At 39.5% G+C, this 25617-nt stretch overlaps 1 protein-coding gene across 3 annotated transcripts in view; it reads right to left on the bottom strand.

The window, feature by feature from the left end:
• Tbc1d5 (TBC1 domain family member 5) overlaps positions 1-25617 on the bottom strand; it is a 441474-nt gene that overhangs the window by 125359 nt on the left and 290498 nt on the right. For all 3 annotated transcript variants that reach the window (XM_028766551.1, XM_028766553.1, XM_028766552.1), the window contains one exon: positions 5187-5329. In XM_028766551.1, coding sequence (XP_028622384.1) covers positions 5187-5329 — 143 coding nt within the window. The remainder of the gene's footprint in view (positions 1-5186; positions 5330-25617) is intronic.

Below are 25617 nucleotides of genomic sequence, written 5' to 3'. Positions count from 1 at the left end.
TGGTTCTTCACCACGTTTGCTTCCCATGCACTTGCCCAGTCTTGTTGGTGTCCACTTTTCCTGTTGTCTCCTCTAAGCCCACCCTCTTCACCTGCTATTGCCCTTGCTCTCTTCAGCTATAAGATAGGAACCACACTCCTCCTGTATCCGTTTCACACCTTTTCATAAAAGTTCTTTTCCCTTCTTACAGTATGCACCTACACAATCACTAGGTCCATTTTACACTGCCATATGTGTACCACAGTCTGGTAAACAGTAGTAACTTGGTAAATATGTATATTGACTATTCCTGGTTGTCAACTTGACTATATCTGGAATGAACTACAATCCAGAATTGGAGGGCTCACCTGTGATTCAGATCTTGAGGCTGAAAGACACAAGTTTCTGACCTGGATCTTAGCATGGAGATCTTGAGGCATTGTGGCCATGAAAAGCTTAGGCCCAGGCAAGGTAGTATACACTTTTAATCCCAGGAGACTTGAGGCAAGGAGATCTCTGAGTTCAAGCTCAGCCTGGGACAAAGTAAGTCCCAGATCCAGGCATGGTAGTACACACCTTTGATCTGAGCCATATTTTTCTGCTGAAGGCCTACATAAGGATGTTGGAAGAAGGAAGAGTCACTCTTATTTGGCTGCTTGTACTTTCTTGCCAGCACATCTGTTGGAACCTACTTCTAAAGAAGACCAGCTCAAACAACTAGCCTCGTGGGGCTGAGCAACTACTAGATTCTTGGATTTCCCATTCACAGCTGCCCATTGTTGGGTTAGTTGGACTACAGACTGTAAGTCATCACAATAAATTCCCTCAATATAGAGAGACATTCCATGTTTTGATGCTAGAGAACCCTGACTAATAAATACAATATGTGTTGAAGTACTTGTTACTTAAATAAATGGTTGATTAAAAATTTTCCTGTTATTTTCCTTGTTTGAGGTTTTGGTGTATTACTCTATAATTTTTTTTTAAATCTTCTTTTCCTATTATGATACTTGCTGAGGTACTTGTGGAGAACCAAATAAAATCTTACCTTCCTCAACTTATCTTTGGGTTCTAAGCATACCTGTTCCCATTTTCTAAGTGACCTCCTGCCCTTCACTAACTTGGCCATAGTGGCAAAATCTACAAGGGCTCTGCACTCTTGTGTGGCCACAGCTTTCTGTTCTTTACATGTTTCCCACCCTGGTTCCAATCCCTTGCTGTTATAAATTCTTTGTAGTCATTTCCAGGCTGTGTTCCCTGTTTATACATCCTAAACTACTCTCTTAAAATGCACCCAGTGTCCTTCGCGTTCACCTTTACCCTAATTCATTTGAAGGTGGGCCTAATTAGAAGGCTGCTAAACCATCTTCTTCCTTTTCTGCTTCTGGGCCTCCTGGGCACAGCCAGGTGCTAGCACAGACTACTGCTGTCTCTAAGAGCCCATTCGATACTCCAGGTCTGAGTCTGTCAGGATCATACACTTGGGTCAAGACCTACTCCTACCCTTCCCCTTCCACGGCGTCTTCCACATAAGTGTCTTCCTTTCCCTGATACAGGGTTTTCTCATTGTCTGTTTTCTGCTCCTATAAAGTAGTCTATTTATGAGACCAGCCTCGTAATTCCTTTTCAGATGAGCTCTACTGCAGTCGCACAGCATAGCTTCCATAGTCTTCCTGTTCAGGGTCCTCGTTTTCTCAATTACTTTCTCCAACAGACATCTATTAAGAGGCCTATTATGCATTAGGACCTCTTCTAGACACCATATTTAAAAGGAAATGAAGACAGACAAAAATCCTTCCCCTCACTGAGGAATCGAGTAGTGTTTAAACAACAAAAAAAAACCCAAAAAACAAAAAACAAAAACAAAAAACAAAACAAAACAAAAACACCCACCAACACACGCATGAGGTAATTTTGCTCTTCATAGATGCAGCCCATAGAGCAGTAGAAAAACTGCACTGAAGGAGGAACCCATGCTTGATTGACACATTCCCAACAGTGCTCCTATATCTTTCTCTCCTATTCTCTTCTTGAAAGATTGCTGAATATATGCCATCTCTACCTTCTTTATTAGGTCATCGTTTTAGATGGAAAGTAATGCAATAAAAAAATAATAATACCACGGTTGTAATCACAATAGCAAGCAAATAGAACCAGCTTAAATGTCTATCAACAGATGAATGGGTAGTAAAAATGTGCAACATACATACAGAGAAATTTTTATTGTGCTACAAAGAAAAATGAAATTATGAAATTTTCAGTAAACTGGATGGGACTCTAGAGTATTATATTAAGTTAGATAACACAGACTCAAAAAGACAAACATTGTATGTTCTTTCTCATATGTAGGTCTTATCTTTGGATTTATATATATACTTACATGACTATAAAAGATTTACAACAGCAAGGGATTGGAACCAGGGTGGGAACCAGGCAAAGCACAGAAGGCTGTGCCACACAAGAGAGTGCAGAGCCCTTGGAGATTTAGCCACTATGGCCAAGTTAGTGACAGAAGGAGGTTACTTAGAAAATGGGAACAGGTGTGCTTAGAACCCAAAGATAAGCAATAGCTCTTTGAGGCTGTAATACAAGCCTTCCTCTTCTAGCCCCCACCCTTGCAGATTAAAACTAGGGTCTCCTGCGTCCTGCCTGAATGCTCTTAAACTGGCCTACATGTCACTCCCAGCAGCTCTTAAATACCAATATTAAGTGCAGAGATACACTTTCGCCCACATTCTCTTTGTATGCACTACACCTATGTCAGGTGACTGTGGGAAGGATTTCAAATGAAAAGAGGGAAGTAGTAACAATTGCTACTTTAGAACAGCATATATAAACCAAAACTAGCTCAAACAGACTACTATATTATGATGAACTTATTCTTAAGAGACAATATCCATTGTTATGGTTTGAAATAATGAAGACCTCTTAATTATTTGTAAAACTCTATATGTCTTGATTCTAACCTTAATGTTTTACATATTCCAGTAAATATTCTCAAATTCAGTATTGCCAAAGCTTCTAACACTTAAATTCCTAACAGTTGTTTCCTATTCAATTGTCTAGTGTCTGAAGATCTCAGACAGAAGACTGTTCTAGATTTCCTGTTCTTTACCTTTTATATTTAATCATTAAGCCGTGGTAAACTTATTCTGAATATTTCTCAACTTCCTGTTTGCCTTCTGGAAAGCTGTCTAACTTTGACCTGATCTCCCAATTCTCATCGTGTTTGAATTTCATTTTCACATGGCTGCTAGCGCAACCTAAAGGTTATGCTTCTACTTTGACTGTTTAGATAGCTGTGATTTACTGATCAGAAATGACTATCATGATCACTCCTGTTCGCTTCTCAGTTTTGTAATTAACTGTACTTCCTCATGAGCACTGTAATCTAGTCATACCATATAATTTGAAGGAACATACATATAACCAGCAAGTTGCTTCTGACTTAAAGTTTATATTTATGCTGTCTATTTCTTTCTTTTTTATTGCCTCTCAAGTTCAGCAACAGGTAAGCTTCTCAAGGACAAGGGCAACCTTAAATACTGAATATTTATTTACTCTAATTTTGGGGGGTACCATTTGCTGTCATAGATTTAATACTGACATGAATAAACAATGATATTACTGTGGTACTTTTCCACATGTGCGCATGTTTTACAGAATCATCAACAGAAATATTAAAAATGTGTAAGGGCTTCAGCTGTCATAAACTTGCCTGTTCTATGAAATTAAGAATAGATCTTAGCATAAGAAACATGATGATTGCATTAATATATATGGGTGATATGACAAAATTATGAGAGGAGTAAACCTTTAATTGTTTAAGATTTCAGAAAATCAGAATGCATTTCATTAGTTGTCTGATTTGGGAAGTTCTGTGAAAATATCTAAGTGGATTTTTCTTTTCCTAAGAGATGGTTTTCATTCTTTTTTCTCTTTCCTTTCCTTTCCTTCTTTCTTTCTTTCTTTCTTTCTTTCTTTCTTTCTTTCTTTCTTTCTTTCCTTCCTTCCTTCCTTCCTTCTTTCTTTCTTTTTTTTTTTTTGCCACTACAGAAAACATACACATTTAAAAGGGAGATAAGTGTTGGGTGTCCAAAAACTCAGTGTATAGCACATCTACCCAAGCATACTGTGTTACTGTGCAGATGTCTCATCTGACAACCCTCTTAGTCTTATATCTTAGTTCTGGCTACAATGGAAGGAGCTTCTGATTTGTCTCTAAAGAAGCCTAAATTAGTTGACCTTCCACACACGAAAAAAAAAAAAGCCCCCCCCCCCCCCCAAAAAAAAAAAAAACCTTTCCAGTTTTTAGAGAAACTGTGGTGGTTACTCATAAATAATGTTGAGGGAATGACAACCATATAATACAATTTTTAACAGAATATTAGTGTTTCCAGGGCAAAACAGGGCATCTGGCATGACTGGTATTGTGAGAACGAAGACAGCCGTCTAGCAAAGCGACAGTCACTGTCACAAACGCTCTTACTCTGACTGGAGTTTTCTATTTCCTAACTCCATCTTAATGTACTCTTTCCTAGTATACTGTGGCTTATAAATCTTGCTTTGGGAACTGAGATTCCTCCTGCGATGAAAAATAATTTAAGGTATTAGTGAAATTTAAAACATGCTCTGATGTTTCCCATAAGCTTAGGCCATGCCTTTGTGGCTATAGTAAGTACCCTAAGGTGGTTCTGAGGAGACAGGAACACATCTACCACTGAATATAAGGAATAAAATTTGCTAAAATATAACTGGGCAGAAGTCAAATACTCTAGATTTATTTTTCCAATGGCAAGACATTGGTATTGGTATTATAAAAACAGTGCCAATCTCCTCATAAATATCCTTGAGTACTTGCTACACGTCAGAAGGTGGAGCTCTAAACATATCTGAAATGTTGGTTTCATATGCAGACCACATGTGTGTGAGATGAGAGGATTGAAACAGGAAAGTGTTTAGAAAAATCCACCTACAGAAGACCCCCGTTCTTTGAGGATAACATTGCCCACATCTCCTAGCATGTACAAGGTTCACTGACAGAAAAGAAGTGCAGTGATTTCCTTTGACATTTCAAATATTTCCTGTTACTAAAAACTTAGGTATATGTAAATCCAACAATATGATATAAAGTACATTTAAAAGGCAAACCATTTTTGAAAAAACATGGTTACCTAGGAGAATATGGAAAACTGAGAAATACTTACAAGCGTCTCGGATATAGAGTAGCATGGCTGTGAAGACATAGTCGACTAAGCTCAGGTTGAGGCCATCCGCAAACAAGGCATCCCAGACCACTAGCAAGTCCTGCAGAGGGAACTCTCTCCCAAACAGGAGCCGTACCCATCGTCTGCACAAACAAATGTCGAAACAAGACTTCTGATAGTGATCCTTCTCTCATGAAAATGAAAAACATTACAACTTATTAACTGAGCAGTCATACAATACTATATGTTAAAATATACAATAATTCAAATATTAAGAAGGCATCATGTATCAAAACAAAACACTGAAAAATGTATGTCTATGAAGTCCTACACATGATCATAGGCGTTACACATGATCATAGGTGTTACATATTAGTCTATGTGTAAACATGACAATGAAACTCGGGGAAAACAAAAAATTTACATATGAAATAGAGATCACAAACCTTTACCAAAAAAAAAAAAAAAAAGACAGGACAAACGTGCAGTCAGTGCAGTGTTACACAGCATCTGTGGTTACTCACTGAAAATACCATGTTCCGAAATTTCACTTTATCTAATTGATTTTTGTTAACTTAACTTTTTACAAATTGTTTCTATAACAAATTAACGTAGTCAAACTTAGAAATTTATATTCGCACATTTAATAATTATTTAAGTACTAATTTTAAAACTCAATGTTAGGAAAAATCAGTACTTTTGTTGGGTTTTGGGAGGGTCAAGTATACGCAGTTATTGAAAATGAGAAGCAAACATTTTTTGGCCTGACATAGTGCTAATCACTTAGGCTCTTTTTCAGGAAATGTTTTCATGCTGATTTCATGCCCAGGTGATGAGTACAGAACGGAAGTGTGTATGCCCTTAGGAAGTGTGTGAGCAGCTAGGTACTAGACAATGTCTGCATGTAACTGTATACATAGTGACATGACCTTAGGCTTCCCCAATCCTAATGAAGCAATTAATATCAATGTTTATAAAAAATTTAGAATTTAGTTTGATATACTTTGATTCATTTTTTCTAATTTTATGCAATAGGGGTACAAGTCTTTCATACAGTCTTTCTGCCATGCATTTCAGTGAGAGTTCTATGTAATTCTGGCATATAACAGAGCATATAAAAATGTAAATTTCTAGTACAAGCAAATAATATGAAAGAAATTCTTTAAAAATTATAAACACAGACACACACAGATACACACAGACACACAGACACACACACACACAGAGAGAGAGAGAGAGAGAGAGAGAGAGAGAGAGAGAGAGAGAGAGAGAGAGACATGATTAGTGAAGATCTGACTTCTTCGCAAAATCTGAAACAGAATACAGCTGTCTGGAGGTTAAAGTGAGGCAAGCCCCTCCAACTAAATCCAAAGACCTCTGCTCCAGAGTATTAAGGCAGAACCACAGTTGTGACAAAACAGTCTCTAACCACAGGCACCTATCACCACAGAAACTAGAAATCATGTGATCAAACATGTTCACATTCATACTATCAAATTAATCAAGAATATTTTTTTCTAGACTAAATTTTCTACCTCAGCTATTACTCTTTTTTTTTTTCATGAAAAGATGCCTTGGTAAATATTTTTAAATGTAATAATTTCTACAACTTTTAATTTATCTTTCTTTTTTAAAAAATTATTTATTTATTTTATATATATGAATACACTGTAGCTGTCTTCAGACACACCAGAAGAGGGCATTGGATCCCATTACAGATGGTTGTGAGCCACCATGTGGTTGCTGAGAATTGAACTCAGGACCTCTGGAAGAGCAGTCAGTGCTCTTAACCTCTGAGCCATCTCTCCAGCCCCTTAATTTATCTTTCAAGTCTCAGTGTACATCTAAAATAGTCACTATGCATATTTCATCTATGAAGCTTAAGAAAAAAATTATAATATACTTCTATTTCTTACAAATCACCAAGGCTAATATGTACTGTACCCAAAAGAACAAAATATGACTAAATTAAATGGTTACTTTTCTAAAGTATGAAGACTTAGCTGGTCTTGCAAGAGTGTGGAGTAGAGGGGTGGGAACTAGAGATGAGCAAACTGAAAAGCACCAGTGCAGAGAATCTTAAACCGATACATCAATATCTGCACTCTCAAAGGACAAAAACATTTACAATGTGGTTACTTGCAACAATTTAACTGACAAAACATGAAAATTCCATCAATGAATAAAATGAATGAATGTTAATACAGGACATGGAAGAGAATATCAAACTGTTTTTTTAGCATTTCTTACAGCTGGAATTCTTATGTAAATTTCAATGCTGGTGCTAACAATAGTCTTTTTTTTTTGGAACAATTTATCTATCTCTATGACAAAATGTCAGGTATTGCTCAACCTTCTCTTGCAACATTCCTGTTGCTGAGAGTTGTATGAGCTTAGTTTCAAAATGAGCTCACAGGCACTTGCATACAGCCGTGTCTACTGGAGCACTGCAGAAGGGCTAAGTGCCAATCCTCATCCCTCACACTGAAGAGGACAGTGCTCATCTCACTCTTCCCACTGTCCACAGGCTTAACATCTTCAGAACTATGTAAAATAAATGTTTTCAGCAGTTTTATGTTCACTGTGAAGCCCATGATGTGCTATTTTACAAACTTTCACATTGCTTCTTCTTCTTTTTTTTTTTTTAAGACAAGGTTTCTCTGTGTAGCCCTGGCTGTCCTGGAACTCACTCTGTAGACCAGGCTGATCTCAAACTCAGAAATCCACCTGCCTCTGCCTCCCAGGTGCTGGGATTAAAGGTGTGCGCCACCTCTGCCCAGCCACATTGCTTCTTCATTCATGTTTTACTCTGCCAAAATCTCCTCTATAATCCCAGAATCAGCACCAATACACAAGTAATGTGGGGGAGGCCTGGGCAGGGCTGAGGGGTGGGAGAGGGAGAGGGTAGATCTGAAAAGTTCTCTGCAAAGTCCTTTCAGCACTTCACTAAGTGCTCTACGTGATGTTCACCAAGGGGTGACAGGAGTCTGTAAAGCCATGGTACTGAAAAGCATAGGTCTAGTAGAATTGCAAACATAAGAATTGATCTTAATAATAGTGGCATGAAAACTGTTCAGGAAGTAAGAGTAATTTAAAAATATAAGATTAAATGTGAATTTAGAAATGGAAAATATAAGGAAAGATGGGTTACAGCTAGATATGTAGTACATTATTGATTCATTCATTTATTATGTATCTATACCATGAACATAATGTGCGTGTGTGAGTGTGTGTGTGTATGCATGTCATGACACCTATGTTATAATCAGAGTACAGTTTTCAGGAGTCAGCTCCCACCTCCTGCACTGGGACCCGGGATAAAACTCAGCTCCCCAGGTTTGTGCTATAAGCACCTTTTATCCAGTCTTTCATTTTGTTGGCTCAGAATGTTGATTTGATTATAAGATCTAATAATTTATACATGCAAAACATTGAACTATAATCTCCATGTTCCATTTTATAAAATGGGGAAGTTAAGGACAAATTCCTAATCTTTAAGATGAGAGGATATGCATGAAGCAATGGTACAGAACTAACAAGGCCTGTCGATAACCACTGTAATCCAAGTTCGATTTACTTCATACATGTACTCAAAACAAAAACATTCATGTGCTACTTTGGGCTTTCCCCCCCCCCACATTAAAAAGCAAAGGAAAAAAAATCAGTGCTTTATGGAATGAGTTACTAATAGAAATTACTTCAGTAAGCTTTTATATTCTTAGAAAGGAAAATCTACTTTGAAAAATGAGGCCTTATAAAGAAGTTATGTCTACAATTAACATGCTTTTATTGCAGTTAAAAATATTTAGTGAGTGCTAAGTTACACTTAAGGGTGGCATTAAACCTTTCTTCCCCTAAAGACAGTTCAGCTTAATTGCTTGATACCATTACTTAGCTTTTCAGATGCTGCACCTGAAGACGGCGGTGCTCACATACTTCATGGCATGTGATGACATGGGGTCCTACTTTATCAAACCGATACAGCAAGTGTAGCTGCTACACAAACAGAGTGACTATCTCAAATACTGAAGTTAGTAATGAACTTCTCAGAGACATGACAGTCTTTGAGACTCTCAGCCGTCAGTTTTGTGTAATGACACTGCTTCTCCCTGGGCTCATTAACACTGGTGGTGTTAATGCTTGGTGAAAGGTGCATAGAAACACCAAGGGGAAATTGATTCATGAGAATGACCAATTTGAAGTTTAAATAAGCATAGCCAACATGGTTATAGAGGGATATATTATATATCTTCTTTTCTATTTTTATTTTCTGTTAATAACCATTTTGCATAGGTCATGGGTGTAGGAGGAGCTAAGGTGGGAGGAGTAAGGAACGGAAGAGAAGGAGTAGGAAAAGAAAGAGAAGGAAGAGGAGGAGCTAGGAGACAGGAGAGGAGAAGGAGAGATGGAGGCGGAGGCTCACGTGTCTCCCGCAGTCAAAGGTAGTTGGTATATCTAGGCTGGGTATTGGGTTACACCTCTGACTGAGTGGGCATCTTGTTATTAATCATTACCAAACATATAAAGAAAACCTTTCAATAAAGCCTTTGATTAATCTTTAAGCATTAGAGTCTCATTCTCTTACTGGGCCTGCATGGATGGCAAAATGGTCTGGGCAATGCCCAGCCTTGCGGAGACAGCGTGGAAGATTGGCAGAGCCATCTCCCATGCTGGTGTCTCGTGGGTGGCAGGGCTGGTGTTTCTGGAGGGCCAGTTCTAGCTGTGGTGCTCACTTGGCCTCCAGGAGAGAAACATGGCAGCTGAGCTAGGCAGAGCCGCTGTAGCTTAGATAGTCAGCTTGACAAGAGGCCGATTTTATTTAATTACTTCTACACATGGGTATCACTACCACACAAGAACAAGGTACGAAAATGTATTCAATTTAATTTAAAAACACCAGAAAATAGCCTAGCCTGGCATGGCTGAACACACCTTTAATCTCAGTACTTGGGAGTGTAAGACTTTTGGGTCTAAATGTAGGATTTTCTGGTCTCAAGAATCCTACTGTCCCAGGACACATCTGGGGAGGGGCACATTCCTTAGTCAAGAGTACACTTGCTGGATTAACATTCAGAGGAGGAAGGGAGAGGCTGATTAACATTCCTCAGACCACAGGGGAGGGAACCCACCTGCAGGTAAGGAGGGCCCAGAGCACATGGACACATTTCAGGAATCAGGAAGCTGGGCCCTTAACATAAACCTGGGCAAACAGAGGACTCCTTTTCATAATCTGAGCCACCTAACCCAGAAAAGTCAGACTTTGTGGTTTGCCCTCCTGAACTGTTCTGTACCCATAAGTACTGTACCCAGCTCTTTTTTGGGACTCTCTCTTGAGTGCATGCGAGAGAGTCCTAGTGATTAGTTGCATTAAACCGAGTCCTGTCCCTATGCCTTGTTTCTGTGGGAGCGAGTCCCCTGGTTTGGATCTTACAGTCCAACAGGAGGTGGAGACAAGGCAGATTTTTCTAGAATAACTCAGAATCTAAATTCTTTCAGTATCAGCTAAAAACAAAAGAAAGCCATGAAACTACTTACTTGAGGTTGAATACCTATTTGATAGAGTTTAGCTAGGTTTCATTGTAATACTTTTGAAATGATTTGATTTTAATTATTTACTTCACCCCCGTGGGAAGGGTCTCCAAAGTAGTAGTTATTATAGCCAGGATCATAAGACATTTTTAACTTTAAGTCTTAGGGTTTTGAAAAGTAAAATTACAAAGAATGTATGGCAAAATAATTTAAATTATTTTTCTAAAATTTCTGTAGAATACACTAATGGAAGATGCTTAACCTACTTGGTAAGTTTGTTTTTTTTTTAACTACTTCTAGTTATTCATAGATAAATTGTAATACAGATCAATAGACTGATGGAATTATGCCACACCAGGTGATAATGCTTCCTCACAAACCTCCAGTCTAACAATAAAACCCAGGCCAGGCATGACAAATCTATCTTTGAGTTGCCTGCCACAGGAGTCCAAGTGAGCCTCTAAATAACAAAGGCTATTGCAATTGTCCTTTATTACTTCCTAGACCTTAAAAGTAAAACCCTATTGCTGAATGCGCCACATGATTTGGACACATGACTTGGAGGAACTGCGGTGGAACTGACCTGGAAGCCTCCCTAAAAACTAGATCTCATAGTATCAGAAGTTGCTATTAAAGCTGCCAAGGAAAACAAGCAATCGGTAGTCACACTCAGTTATAAAGTCTACAAACCACAATGGTCCCATGACATAACAATGACAGCTTTAGCTTAGGAATGACAAACATCTGTCTAGTTACACTTAAGGCCTGCTCAATAGGAGAGAATTCATGCCTGGGACTATATGTAACCAGCTACATATATTGGAGGGTGGCACAGATCCTAGAGCAGAAACATATTTCTGGTATTTTCCTAAGTCCGAATGGCTTCTAACTGTATTTTAAATATTTATCTTTCTACCCACTGATAAGTGTTATTTTCACTTCTCATCAAAGAAGCTTGTGTATGCAGTAGATGCATGAGGAACTTTTTACAGAGATCCAAAACTGGTAACAGCAAAACAAAACAAAACAAAATCACAGAGAATGACGACAGGGCATATAGTCCCAATTGGTTCATCTACAGTGCATCTACAGTTCATCATCTGAGAATACCACAGATGAGGGGGGTGTCTAATGACAATATCATCTGACATATCAATGTGGATAGAAAAAATATACAAGTCTCTACTCTTAGATAAATATCTGTAGGCAATAAATGGCTCCTGAGAGCCGTACAGTCCTTGAGAGGAAGTTGAGAGGGGCTGTCTTATCTTGGGTTTTTTTTGCCATAAAGAGACACCATGACCACAGCAACTCTTAGAAAACATTTAGTTGAGGTTGGCTTACAGCCAGCTGGGTTAATCCATTATCATCATGGCAAAAACCCGTGGCGTGCAGGCAAACATGGTGCTGGATAAGGAGCTGAGAATTCTACACCTTGATATATCTGGGCATAACTTGAGTATATATGAGACCTTGATGGCTGCCTACACAGTGACACACTTCCTCCAACAAGGCCACACTTACTCCAGTAAGACCACTCCCCCTAATCTTACCACTCCCTATGAAGCAATCATTCAATCACGTAAGTCTATGAGGGCCATTCCTATACAAACCACGACAGGGACACAAGAAGATTTGGAGGGGGTAAAAAAAGAGGTGGGAACGTGTAATACAGTATAATTGAGAATCTTGTAAGTCCTTTGCAAACTAAACAAACAAACCAGTCTGAGTGGAAAGTCAGCCTTGTGTATCAGCATATAAATATCCCCTGTTCTTCTTTTAGAGCAGTAGCTCCCAACCTTCCTAATGCTGTGACCCTTTAATACAGTTCCTCATCTTGTAGTGACCCCCAACCATAAAATGGTTTTTGTTGCTACTTCCTAACTGTAATTTTGCTTGTTACAAGTACATATCTGATATGTAGATCGTCTTAGGTAAGTCATTTCACCCCCAAAAGGCTTACTAGCCACAGTTTGAGAACTGCTATTTTAGAAACACTGCCTACCATTGCAATATGGTATTTAAAATATTTCATAATTTTAGCACATATAACTTACCAACACATTCAAGTAAAGTGAATGGGATGGTAAGTCTTGAGTAGTTGTTCAGAACAGGACTCACTGTCCAAGAACCATCTCACTCATTCCAGTGGGGTGCAGCTGGAATCCTAACCCTGACTGAAGAGGTCTATGGTCACCTGTCACCAAGAAAGGCCTTCTACCCTACCACATCCTTGTGCTCTACCACGTATGAGCTCCTTGGCATTTCCTGGAGCAAATTACTTAAAGGCCACTATCATAACTGACAAAAAAAATAGTCAAGTGTAGCTGGTGCTCATATTGGAAAAATTACTTAAAATTAGTGTAAACACTGACTTTTAAATTATAATACACTTCCAGAGTACTGGAAAATATATTTTCTAATATATTACCATCGGGAAAAGGAATTATCAAATCAATTTCCTAAAAGAAAATGAAGAAAACTGTTAAAAATAATAGTGCATATCTTCCTTTAATCTGAGACCTATTTCTAAAAAGAACAAACTAGTTTGAAGTTAGTACCAGTGGGATCTTAATCATACTGTATAACATGCTGAATGAACTTGCTTTGTATCTGTCTCAAAACACTGCTATACCTTATTAGTAGAACAAGCATTGGGTATAATATTAAGCTGGAAAACACCAAAATCTGCTTACTGGTGAAGGTAAGACAACAGGCATATTTCCATAAGCACTTAATCTCAACCCCAACAATGATACCGAGACTAGCAAAAGTGAGGTATGCCAGACAAGAGACCTGGACAGACCTGTCACTAAAGACAAGTAGGACATGTGGTTTCCTTTGGCATCTTAACTATAGTCTTTGGCTGTATGTGCCCTCTAATGGCATCTTTACTACAGTCTATAGCTGTATGTACCCTCTAGGGGAATTCTCACATATGCTTTCTTCTTCCTTTTCTTCCCTATCTGGGCCTGATAGAGAGCAGCTCCACATCTGATAAGTGCTGCTATTTCCACAGGCACTGGTGAGCAAACCTTAGCTACTGATAATGCTGATAGGAAAGCAAACCTTTCTCCAACAGATTCCACTTGCCTTAAACATCCTTGTAGGGAACAAAGAATAGGTTGTTAGCATGCTCCATAACTTGGTGTTTATTTCCTCCTGAGGTTAGCTCTTTCTGGCCAGGGATCCTGAAGATGATAAGCTTACATCTTATTTTTGCACAGCCTTCGTAGACGCTCACTGAATTTTCCCTAAGGTGTCTCTCATATCTCTGTGTGCTGGCTCACATACTAAATCTCCAAGGCAACTTAGCCAGCCTGGACCTGCCCTCACATCTCTAGACCACTGGTTCTGTTGTACACTCAAAGCTCAAGCATTACTCAGCTTTACCCTGTATTTAAAATGTGATACTGCACAGAGCCACTACCTGAGCAGCTTGTTGGTATGCAGACTCTCAGTACTGTTTAACTAGACAATGGATTATTTTTCAAGCGATCCACATTTACATCAATGCTTGTGAGGAACTGGGATAGGTACTATACTCTTGCATCACACACATATTTGGTATCATCTACTCCTAAATAACACATTATTTTGCAAGGAGGGAAAAGGCTTGAAATAATGGGTGGCTTTTCCAGTTACAACAGTGTTCCACCCTGAATGCCTGCTGAACTCCTGCAGAGTAGGACCTTTCCCCAGATATTCTGATACAGAAGATTTAGGTCGAGATTGATACCGTGTATTCTAAACTAGTTGCCAGGGCATTTTGATAATACTTGTGTGAGGACCACATAAAAAGTTCTAAACTTTCAAGAATATTTTAGCTATTCCAGTATCTCTCAAACATTAATTAATTTAAATATATAACTTTGAGTTAATTTCCCTAGTATGCCTAGTATTGGACCAAGGACACCACATATTTAATATATGTGACAAAACCATGCTCAGTCAAACTTCCTTTAACATTGTGTTAACCTCTAAATATTTTATGCTATGTACAATACATACATACATACATGGGGGAGAGGAGACTGAGAGGGAGAGAAAGCCAAGAAGAGAGGAAAGAAGAAAGTGGCAACATGCCCTTTCTACCTCATAGGAGAATTTGGGTCATTTTAATTTTTATTAAGCTCTTAGCATATGACTTAGGTTAATATCTGTAAGTCAATGGTTTTTAAACATTGATTTACTATGAAAGATCTATTTTCTGTCTGTCTGTCTGTCTGTCTGTCTGTCTATGATACATTAGCTCAGTGGTATACGAGATACTTAGCATGCACTATTTCAATCATAATAACAGGCACACACACACTGTTGTTCTTTGTCTCCCCCCCCATACAGTAAACATATATGTTATTTAGAACATAAACATAACCCCAGCGGCAGAGACAGGATAAATGAGCATTGGCTCGCCTTGCCACATGCTTCACTGGTCTCCACTGATCTTCTCTGGTTGTCACTCCCTAAAGAGAAAAATGCTAAGTAACTTCTTGTGGTATTCTAGCTGCTTCTTGCCACTTCCGGGGACTCATGCCCATTCAGCAGAGCCTTTTGGTTTCTTGTGGATTGAACTGCTACCACTGATTCATGTTCAGAGTTTGCAGATTAGATTGGACTACTGCTACTGATTCGTGCTTGATGTTTTGGACTGGACTGCAGGTATCCTGACAAAAAAAGATTGGAATCACCCAAAGAACTACTTCTAAACAGGTCCATACCCCCTTGTCCTATTAACCATCTTCTGCTACTTCTGATCGGTGGGTTGGGAGGTTGAAAAATCTAAGCCTACAGGCTGGCCTTAAGCTCAGAAAGATCTGCTTGTCTCTGCCTCCTAACTTCTGGGATTAAAGTCATGTGCTGCCCAACACTAATACTATTCTTATTTTAGAAGTCTGATTATCATGGAATGTTATATTCAACTGAGAGGAATGTGTATTCTTCCTGAATTTAAAAAGATTAGTGCATCTTCCCTCTTAAGGGGTTTCTGGACTAAGTCCTTCCCTGCAAGGACCTGGCAAAGCACAGGTAGCTGAACAGTCTGTAAATCCACACCATTCTGGGAAATCTTCCATAGTGTGACTATACTAACTGCTGGGGTGGGGCTGAAAATGCTGGAGCTGAGTGAGGTGACTGCTGGAGCTGAGTGGGGTGACTGTCTCCCCTAGTTTCTACCAGCCCTAACATGACCAAGAGGAAGACTGAAGAATAATGTGGATCCTCATCTAAGATGTTTTCAATTTTAGCTGTAATCTAGCAAATACTATGATAGGACACAGACTTGGTATGATAGCAACTCTGAGCATGAGATTTAACCAAAGAAAAATCTTAATTCAACAATAACACTATCAAACTGGATTCCTCAAGTAACTCTAGATTTTTCTGCCCCGCCCCAACCCCACGTAAGTGTATCAAAGAATCTGGGTATGTTTATTCTGGGCAAATTGATGGCAACATTAGCAAGATATAATTAAGAAAGTAAAAATAATTTAAAGCATTGCTAAATACACTTTAAAGTTCGGTATTAATGGCTTTTGGGTTATCCTTACTTATGTCATAGTTCTTATCCATGAATAAGGATACTCAAGAGCTAAACATTAGGTTGTGGCTAAGTGGTAGAGTACTTGCCTAGCATTTACAAAGTCCTAAGTTCAAGACTCGACACCTAAAAAGGAAATAAAACAAGAAGCTAAACACATCTGCCTGATGAAGCTGAGCTGACTAAGCAGCAGGGTGTGAGAGGCAGGAAGAAAGAGATGATACCCAAAAGATTCTGTGAAGAAGGCAAAGGGCTGGACTCCATTACAGTCACTACAGTCCTTACATACATAATGTGTAAATATGTCCTCTGTCCAGTCAAATCATGCCATCCTGGAGGAGAGGACTCAAAAGACTCAAGAAGCTGAGGAAATATACAGGTTTAGGATGTTAGCTTCTTCCCAATCTTAAGAGCAGCAAACAGTCTCTGAGGAGAAGGCTCTGTTAGACATGGCTGCAGGAGTTCCAGGGAAATAGCTTTCCTGAGTCACCACCCACGTGTTCCTGTAAGTAACCCTTGAGCTACACTCCTGTACGTAATCAAACACAAAGGTGCAAGAGAATGCACATGTGTCTGTCTGACTGCCTGTCTGTCTTTGTGAAGAACAGAAGTCAGCCTTGGATATTATTTCTCAATAGATATCACCTTATGTTTTGAAATGGAGTGGATCATTTGCCTACTCTGTCAACTAGGCTATGCTGACAGAACACTGAGCTTCAGCGACCTGCCTGCCTTTGCCACACCAGTGTTGGGATTATAAGCTGGTGCATCATGTCTGCCTGCAAGGGTGTGTGCTAGCTACAACCACAATCACAAACTTAACAAGAGCTGTCTTAAACAAAAGACCGACCCGAGAAGTTATTCTCAGGTGTCAGAGCCCTGTTCCTTGCAAGTGCTTATGCACCCAGTGGCAGGTGGAGTACTGGGCTTGGCTGGCCTGGCTCTGCTGCTCCATCTCAACACTTCCTGCTGGCTTTTGGGAAACACTTGTCCCAGTAGGCCCTCTTCTTTCTGGGAGAGCAGCCTACTGAGCTTCAGGAATAATGTAAGCTGTGCTTATAGGGGTGGACAAGTTTATTACTGGCCTCTTTTTGTTCACTGTCTTGTTCTTTACAGAAGGGTGTGTTCAAAATTGTGTCAATTACCAATCTTTAATTTGTACTAGCAAAGATACTTCCTGCAGCCCATTGTCCCAGTCTCTGCTCAGGTTTTCAAAGTTTTGCCTCTTTTAACTAATCTATAGCTTTCCACTTCAGCTTTTGCTTTTCTTCCATAGCATGGGGGGCAGCTCTAGTGCATCTGCATGTGGAACTGCTGAGAGGAGGACCTTTCAAACACTGTAAAAAGTACTAGGCAGAGCAGGAAGGAAGACAGCACAGCAGCAAGCCAATCTCAGTGTACTAACCTGGTCCTGAGAATGAGCCTGATCCTCATGCTCTCGTGGAAGCACGTTACCGTTTCCCCTCTTGCATTTCTTTCTTTCTGTTTTGTTTGTTTTGTAATTATCAGTTGAAGTAGTGTCTCCCAAGATAGCTCTGGCTGTCCTGGAACCCCTATAGAGTCCAGGAAACCAACATGGCAGTGAATTTGAGGTAATGCTCCTGTCTCAGCCTCCTTCTGGGTGCTGCGACACAGATGTATGTTATTAGGACTGGCTTGCATGGTTACTTTTGTCCTTACAGGACTATTTTGAGTTCTGGAGCACTACTATGTTTGGTTATCTGATAAGCCTCATGCCCTGAAAGCACTTCTGCTCCATGTGGAGTTACCTAGGGAGAAACGGTGCATTTCAGAGGCACAGGTCTGACGTCTGTGCTGGTGCCCAGTTCATAGTTATTGGCCCAGATGAGCAGGGAAGCAACATGTGTGTAGTGAAAGGAACAGTACATTTTCACATTGACTGCTGGGCAATGAGGATCCCGTAACTTCTCAACACTGTCTACTGCCTTGTTTTCTTTTTTGTTTTTCTCTTTAATGCCCTTCTTCCTCATTTTGATTGAGATATATCTAATTCTGGTGCGCATGGAAGATTCACCTTTCCACATGAAAGTGAGGTTACAGTACTCAGGGTGAAAAATATTGACTATACCATGTCATCTGTGTAGTAGCTCAATTTTACTGTAGCTTTCTGAAGGACTTAGTTTGATGAATCACAGTCTGCTATTATATAAAAACCCAACTTAGTTACAATTCAGTTGAAATTACAGCCACAGGAACCTTTAAGATTAGGTGCTTCTTTTCAGGGAAACTCATCAAGGAAACTATAAAAAAACCTAGAACTTACTAAAAAATAACTGCCAGCTTCGATCAGCTGTTTTTGGGAAGACTTCTGAAGTCCAGAATTGGAAACTGGGCTCATGGAAAAGACAAAAGCCCAGTCACGTTCAGTTAACCAAGGTCATTGAGATATGTATATTCATAAAATAATGTGAGTGTAAAGCAACTCAGATACAAAGCAGTGGAAACATCATGTAGTATACTCTACTCTACTCTTACAGACATACACATTGTAATTCAACATCAGTACCCATTACTATGGCTGAGCCTTGGGACGCACATGCTTCAAGCTGAGACATCAAAGACAGAAATGCTGCCCCCTGATCACAGCGTCCATACCACACATTCCACACCTCATTAACCCTTTTATTATTTTATATAAACTGAAATTAAAACTGAATCATTGCTTTGCTAACTTAGAGCAGATATGGTTTTCAGAAATGGAGAATAAAGTATTTTGCAGTGTAATATGGCCTACAGTAGGCAGGAATTTTTCTTCCCATGATAGATCTCCTCTCTTATAAGAAATCCAACCCCCAAATGCAGGTAATATCCTTTCATAATGGAGATATTTTAATGTACATACACAACTTTTAAAAATGTAAGTTTGAACACACTGTATCATGCACTATTGCCAATCACTAGACATCGTCATTCCAATCAGCAGACATAGAAACGCTTTGCCTTGGGTCTGGTTATAGGTACAAAGGCCACTATTGGTGGAATCACAACAGGGTAGTATCTCCATCCAAGTGAGTTTTGCTAAGAAACTCAAGGAAATCCAGTACTGAAAGGATGGTTTTGCTTGCAAATGATGTCAAAATAATGGCCACTACAAAATCAGAAACCTTGTACCTACTTTTCATGCTGTATACAAGCTTAATGCAGAATGAACAAGTTTTAACGTTGACAATTATAGAATGTCCTGAAAATAAGTAAGAAAAAAACCTAATTGTTGTGTATCCAAAGACTTTGGAGGATAAAGAGGATTCATAGCCACTAGGAGGTTGCATTTTATAAAAACTGAAAACATTAAATAACACTGTTAAAAAATAACACACTGAGAAAAAGTTAAAAAAAATACACAGGCAAAGGAGGTATTTCTTAGATATATAAAGAACTCACAATTCTATCACAATAAATAAATACCCAAACTTATAAACTAGACAAAGAGATGTGTAAAGAAACTCCACCAAAGAAATGATACAATAGTAAATGAACATGATGATGTTCAATAAAGGTAATTTTGATGGAACTATAAATCCAAATTACAATGGATACCACTAGGTATCCATCAGAATGACTCTTGTTACTTATTCTCTTGATTTGCTTCTGAGACAGGGTTGCCCTAGGTTCCTCAAGTTGGCTTCAGTGATCCTTTTACTTTAAGCTCCCAAGTATCTGGGGAGCAAGGCATGTAGCAGGGCCTGGTTTAAAATGGCTTCTAAAAAATAACAAAATAGTGTGGTGATAAGATAAAATTGCTAGAAACTCTCATATATTGTCAACCTTAATGCAGAACTGTATAGTCATTTTGGAAAGAAGTCTGAAAGCATTTGGCTATTTCTCATAAAGTTAGACATAGAGTTACCAAACAACCAACTAGTTTGTCTTCCCAGGATTTATCCCAGAGAAACATATTCACACAAACACCCTCATGTGAATATTTATGTTTCTAATTCATATTTGCCCCAAATTAGAAAAATCCAACTATTCTTTGACTGGTTAATGCTTAAACAATCTGTGGCATATCCAAATGCTAAAATACTATTCATCAATAAGAAATGAGCTACTGATATAATCAATAATGTGATTAATCTTAACTGAGTTATTGTAAGTGAAAGAAAGCAGATTTCAAAAGGTCTGTATCACATGGTTCTCTGTATGTAATATGCTAGGAAAGGCAAACAAAATTATAGAGACAGCTCAACAGGATCAGTGGTAGTCAAGGATTACAAAAGGCTGAGGGAGGAAATGCTTTTAATAGGACACAAGGCAAATAGTAAATAAAAGGAATTCACCACAGTACAAATGCATGTGTTGGTCAAACTACACTTCAGTGTACTCAAATTACAAGACAATGGCAACTACAGGCAAATTACTTGAAAAACATGATTGCTAAAATTCATCACAGAAAAGTGACTAAGGGCTGAACCATTTAATCTTATTTTCTACTGTGGTCTTCTTGACTTGGTGTTTTCTGACCAACTTTCTCACAGCTCTTCAATACTGTTAACCACTGTGTTGGTACCAGAAGTCTTCTACCCTCCATTTTCTTTCTATTAACTCTCTAAGTTCTTGCATTCCTTTTTGTTTATTAGCTATCATTTGTCTCTCTTGGTGGTACCCACTATCAGGAGACTCTACCCTTCCCAGGCACCGACGTAAGGGTTTCTCCTTTCTCAGTAGTGTTCTTCTTACTTTGCTTTCCCAATGGAACTGCTGATAAGATCTCCAGTGACTTTCATGAGAGAACTCTAAGACGGGGAAATGTAATCGGTTCCTTCATAGTCATTAAGAACATAGGAATGGGAGACTTAGGGGAAGGCCCTGCCATTCCCATGCTTATGTGGTTTGTGAAGGCCTGGGGAAGATAAATTACTGTAAACTAAATTCTATGTGATACTAAAATAAGGAATACAAGGAGATAGTAAACTGTAAACGACATGAGGTAATAAGCCAATCAGAAGCACAGAAGGAGATAAACAGAAAGCTAAGGAAAGCAGCAGCAAGCCACACATGGTCCACGGGGCAGAACTAGCTGGAGGAACAGTGAAGTGCTGAAGTTAGAAAAGTGGGCTGCCTCAAGGTTCTCCACTGTGCTCATGCTGCGAGGTGACAGGGCTTTTAAGAGATTAAAATAGAGTACTGGGGAACATGCAGAGAAGGGAAAAAGTACCCTGAGCTTGTTCCTCAGTGGGTTGTTACAAAGGCCTGAACTTGAAAAATAACATCCTGCTTTGAGAATTTCACACACCTCTGTGACTACCGACCACACTCACCCCCTCTTGTCCATCTCGCCAGTACATCTGTCTACCTGTACCCTTCGCCACAAATCTCTTCATCAGACTATTGTTTTCTTATTTTGTGACCCACTGAGTTTAGCCAGGAACATTTGTGAATCTATGGGTTTGGAACTATTTTTTGAAGCTTCATTATTCCCATAGAGTAATGAAAGGTGGCCAGTGTGAGAAAGAACAGTATGGGTTCAAAGTTGCTGAAAATGTGGCCACTTGCCATACTGAGTCTTTTAGACTATAACAAAGAAGGATTTGGGGTACTGATTCTAGAGTGAGGGGCTATTAGGATTGAAGGTTTTTGAACAGTAAACTGTGATAATAGTACTTACATTTTAGATGCACCACTCTTTTGTTGTATTTGAGATAGGGTCTCACTATGTAGCCTTTGCTGGTCTAGAACTTGACATATAGCCAAGTTGGCCTTGTGCTCTGTCTCCAAGCTATATGGCCCTCTCTTGTTGTACTGCTAAGTAGAGATCAGGGAGACAAAGATGAAAATAGGGAGCCGACAGCGCTATCTGCAAAAATATACCAAGAAAGAGATGACTAGAAGCCCGGCAGAGCCGGTAACAAGTAGGGCGAGTCTAGACATATTATTAAGGTAGAGCAGATGTGATTCTGTGGCAGATTTGAGACGATGAAGAGGTAATAAAATTCAGATGACTCTGAGGTTTCAGGTGAACAAGTGGTATGATTTGAAGAAGAAAGTAGGGCAGTTTTTAGGAGAAATTCAAGAATGTAATATTGGGTATGTTCATAAATGTCATGAATTTCTATGTAGTGGTTAAGTTAGTTACAAGTTCAGGTCTCAGAGGATTAAAGTTAGGAATCTAGAGACAACACTTAAAAGGCACAGTACTACATAGCTCTTAGGAAGATAGAGATGAGAAGAAGTCTGAGAATTGAGTGGTGGGACATGCTAACATTTACAATCAATACACAATGAGCAAAGAGATCAAGCGAAAACAGGAAGAGAAAGCCACAATGGAAATTCTGGAAATCCAGAGAAAGAATATCTCAGAAAAGACGGAGTCAGTGGTATCAGAGATAAAAGACCTACAAACAAACAAAAACATTATCATCCTATGTAGAGATACTGGATAAATGCTGGTAGGTGGCATGGGGTGGGAGGGAGCAGGAGGTGACAGACTGAGAAGAGTGCATTTTAGAGAATGGAACTTGCAGAGCTGTGCATTGAAGATAAGTAAGAAATAGGACACAGCTAACATGAACATTAGGCAGAGAGTGGCAATGTTTATTTCTTTGGCACATGTACCTGTAGTATATCCTTATATACGTGTAATTTTGAACAAGAGAAGGACACAGTATTCAGGCTGCTCTACAAGGTATCAAAAACAATGGCCAATTTGAAATTAAGGAAGTCTAACAGGCAGGCTGTATGTAGAAAAATGAAAATAGATCGGTATTTGTCACCTTCCACAAAGCTCAAGACCAAGTGGATCAAGGACCTCAACATAAAACCAGATACACTGAATCTAATAGAAGAGAAAGTGGGAAAGAGCCTCAAACTCATTGGCACAGGGAAAAATTTCCTGAACAGGGAAAAATTTCCTAAACTCCAATGGCTCATGCTCTAAGATCAAGAATTGATAAATGGGACGTCATGAAACTGTAAAGCTTTTATAAGGCAAAGGACTTAATAGGGCAAACTGGCAACCTACAGATTGGGAAAAAAAAATCTTCACTAACCCTATATCTGATAGAGAATTAATATCCAAAATATATAAAGAGCTGAAGAAACTAAAGACCAAAAGACCGAACAACCCAATCAAAAAATGGGGTATAGAACTAAATAGAGAATTCACAACAGAGGAATCTCAAAGGGTTGAGAAGTACTTAAAGAAATGTTCAAAGTCCTTAATGATCAGGGAAATACAAATCAAAATGACCCTGAGATTCTACCTTATACCAATCAGCATGGCTAAGATCAAAAACCCAGGTGACAGCACAGGCTAGTGAAGATGTGGAGAAAGAGGAACACTATCCTCTATTGCTAGTGAGAATGGAAGCTGGTACAACCACTCTGGAAATACATCTGGAGGTTCCTCAGAAAACTCGATATAGATATACCTGAAGACCCAGCTATACCATTCTTGGGCATATACCCAAAAGATGCTCCACCATGCCACAGGGGCACATGTTCCACTATGTTCATAGTGGTCTTATTTGTGATAGCCAGAAGCTGGAAACAACCCAGATGTCCCACAAGGAAAGAATGGATATGTGGTTCATTTATACACTGGAATCCTACACAGCTATTAAAAACAAGGACATCCTGAGTTTTGCAGGCAAATGGATGGAATTAGAAAACATTATCCTGAGTGAGATAATTCAGATCCAAAAGTACATGCAAAAGTACATACTCACTAATAAGTGGTTATTAGCCAAAAAAGTACAGGATACCCAGGACACATTCCACAGAACTCAAGAAGATTAACAAGCTGAAGGGCCTAAGTGAGGATGCCTCAATCCCACTTGGGAGGGAGAAGAAAGCAATCACAGGGAGCAGAGGGAGCAAGGGACCTGGGTGAGAGAGAGGACAGGGAGGGAAAGGGGGAAAATATGATTAGGTATTGGGGGGGCCAAAACCAAGACTGAAGCCCTGAGGACCAGCAGAAGGAATGGAAATAAGCAACCTTGGGAGGTAGGACTTGGGAGAACCTTCTAGAATGTACCAGAGACCTGGGAGGTGAGAGACTCTCAGGACTCAAAGGGAGGAGCCTTGAATGAAGTGCACTACGGTGGGGAGGGGTAACTTGTAGCGCTCATCTCCAATGGAGGGACAGAATATCAAATGGAGGGATGGGGTTGCTATTTCACAGTCAAAAGGTCGGACCCAGAATTGTTCCTGTCTGAAGGAACTACAGGCACAAAAATGGAGAAGAGCCTCAGGAAAAGGAGGTCCAGTGAGAGGCCCAAATTCAGATCCATCTTGAGGGGAGGCCCTGGGGCCTGACACTGTTAGTAATGCTGTGGTGGGCCTTCAGACAGGAGCCTAGCATGGCTGCCCTCTGAGAGGCCCAACAAGTAGGTGAAAGAGTCAGATGCAGATACTAGCATCCAACTAATGGATGGAAGGTGGGGATCCTTACAGTTGAATTGGGGAAAATCTGGAAGAAGCTGAGGAAGAGGGCAGCCCCATGGGAAGACCAGCAGTCTCATCTGATCTCTGGACCCCCAAGATCTCTCAGACATTGAGCCACCAACCAGGCAGCATACACCAGCTGATATGAGGCCCAGATACATATACAGCAGAGGACTGCCAGGTCTGGCCTCAGTGAGGAAAGATGCACGTGACCCTGGAGAGACTCGGCCCCAGGGAATGAGCAGGTCTGGTGAGGGGGGGTTTGGGGGTGGGGACAGCCTCTTAGAGACTGGGAGGAGGTATGTGATGTGGAGTAACTGGGGCAGACCAGGAGGATGAAGAGTAGACTATAAAAAAGGATTAAAGATGAAAACAAAAGTTAACCATGAACATAGATTTTTAGATGAAAGAAACTTGTAAAAATATGCAGGTGGTCTTTCTTTCTTTTTTTTCCTTTTCCATTACAGTTATTTATTATTATTTTTTGTGTGTATATGAGTCCATGGCTTTCCTGTTTTGAATCAGAGGGCAACTTCTAGGATTTAGCTTTCTCCTCCACCATGAGGGTCTCAAGAGATCAATCTCACATCATCAGGCCTGGTAGCAAGCACCTTTACCCACTGAGCCACCTTGTTGGCCCTAAAGGCCTTCTTCAATCTCTAAAGAAATAGTTCCATAGCAGCAATATGAAAAAAGTCTAGCTCAGTTAAAGCTAACATAGTAATGATTGCTTAGATTTAATATTGTTACAATATATCAAATTCTACCAAACAACACATTACATGTTTTATACAAATTAAAAATAATACAGTAGAGAAGAAATTAATACTATGGGATGAAATGGAAGTAGTTATATAAGCACATTTTTGAGTAGTGCATGATGTCTAAGAAGGACCAGGGTGCCTGTTAAAAGGGACCAGGGAGAGATGAAAGTGATAAGGGAGACATTTTCTTTTTTTT

The sequence above is a fragment of the Grammomys surdaster genome, unplaced genomic scaffold (genome assembly GCF_004785775.1).
Source record: "Grammomys surdaster isolate TR1022 unplaced genomic scaffold, NIH_TR_1.0 169, whole genome shotgun sequence".
NCBI lineage: Eukaryota > Metazoa > Chordata > Mammalia > Rodentia > Muridae > Grammomys > Grammomys surdaster.
This window is presented reverse-complemented; position numbering and strand designations above follow the sequence as displayed.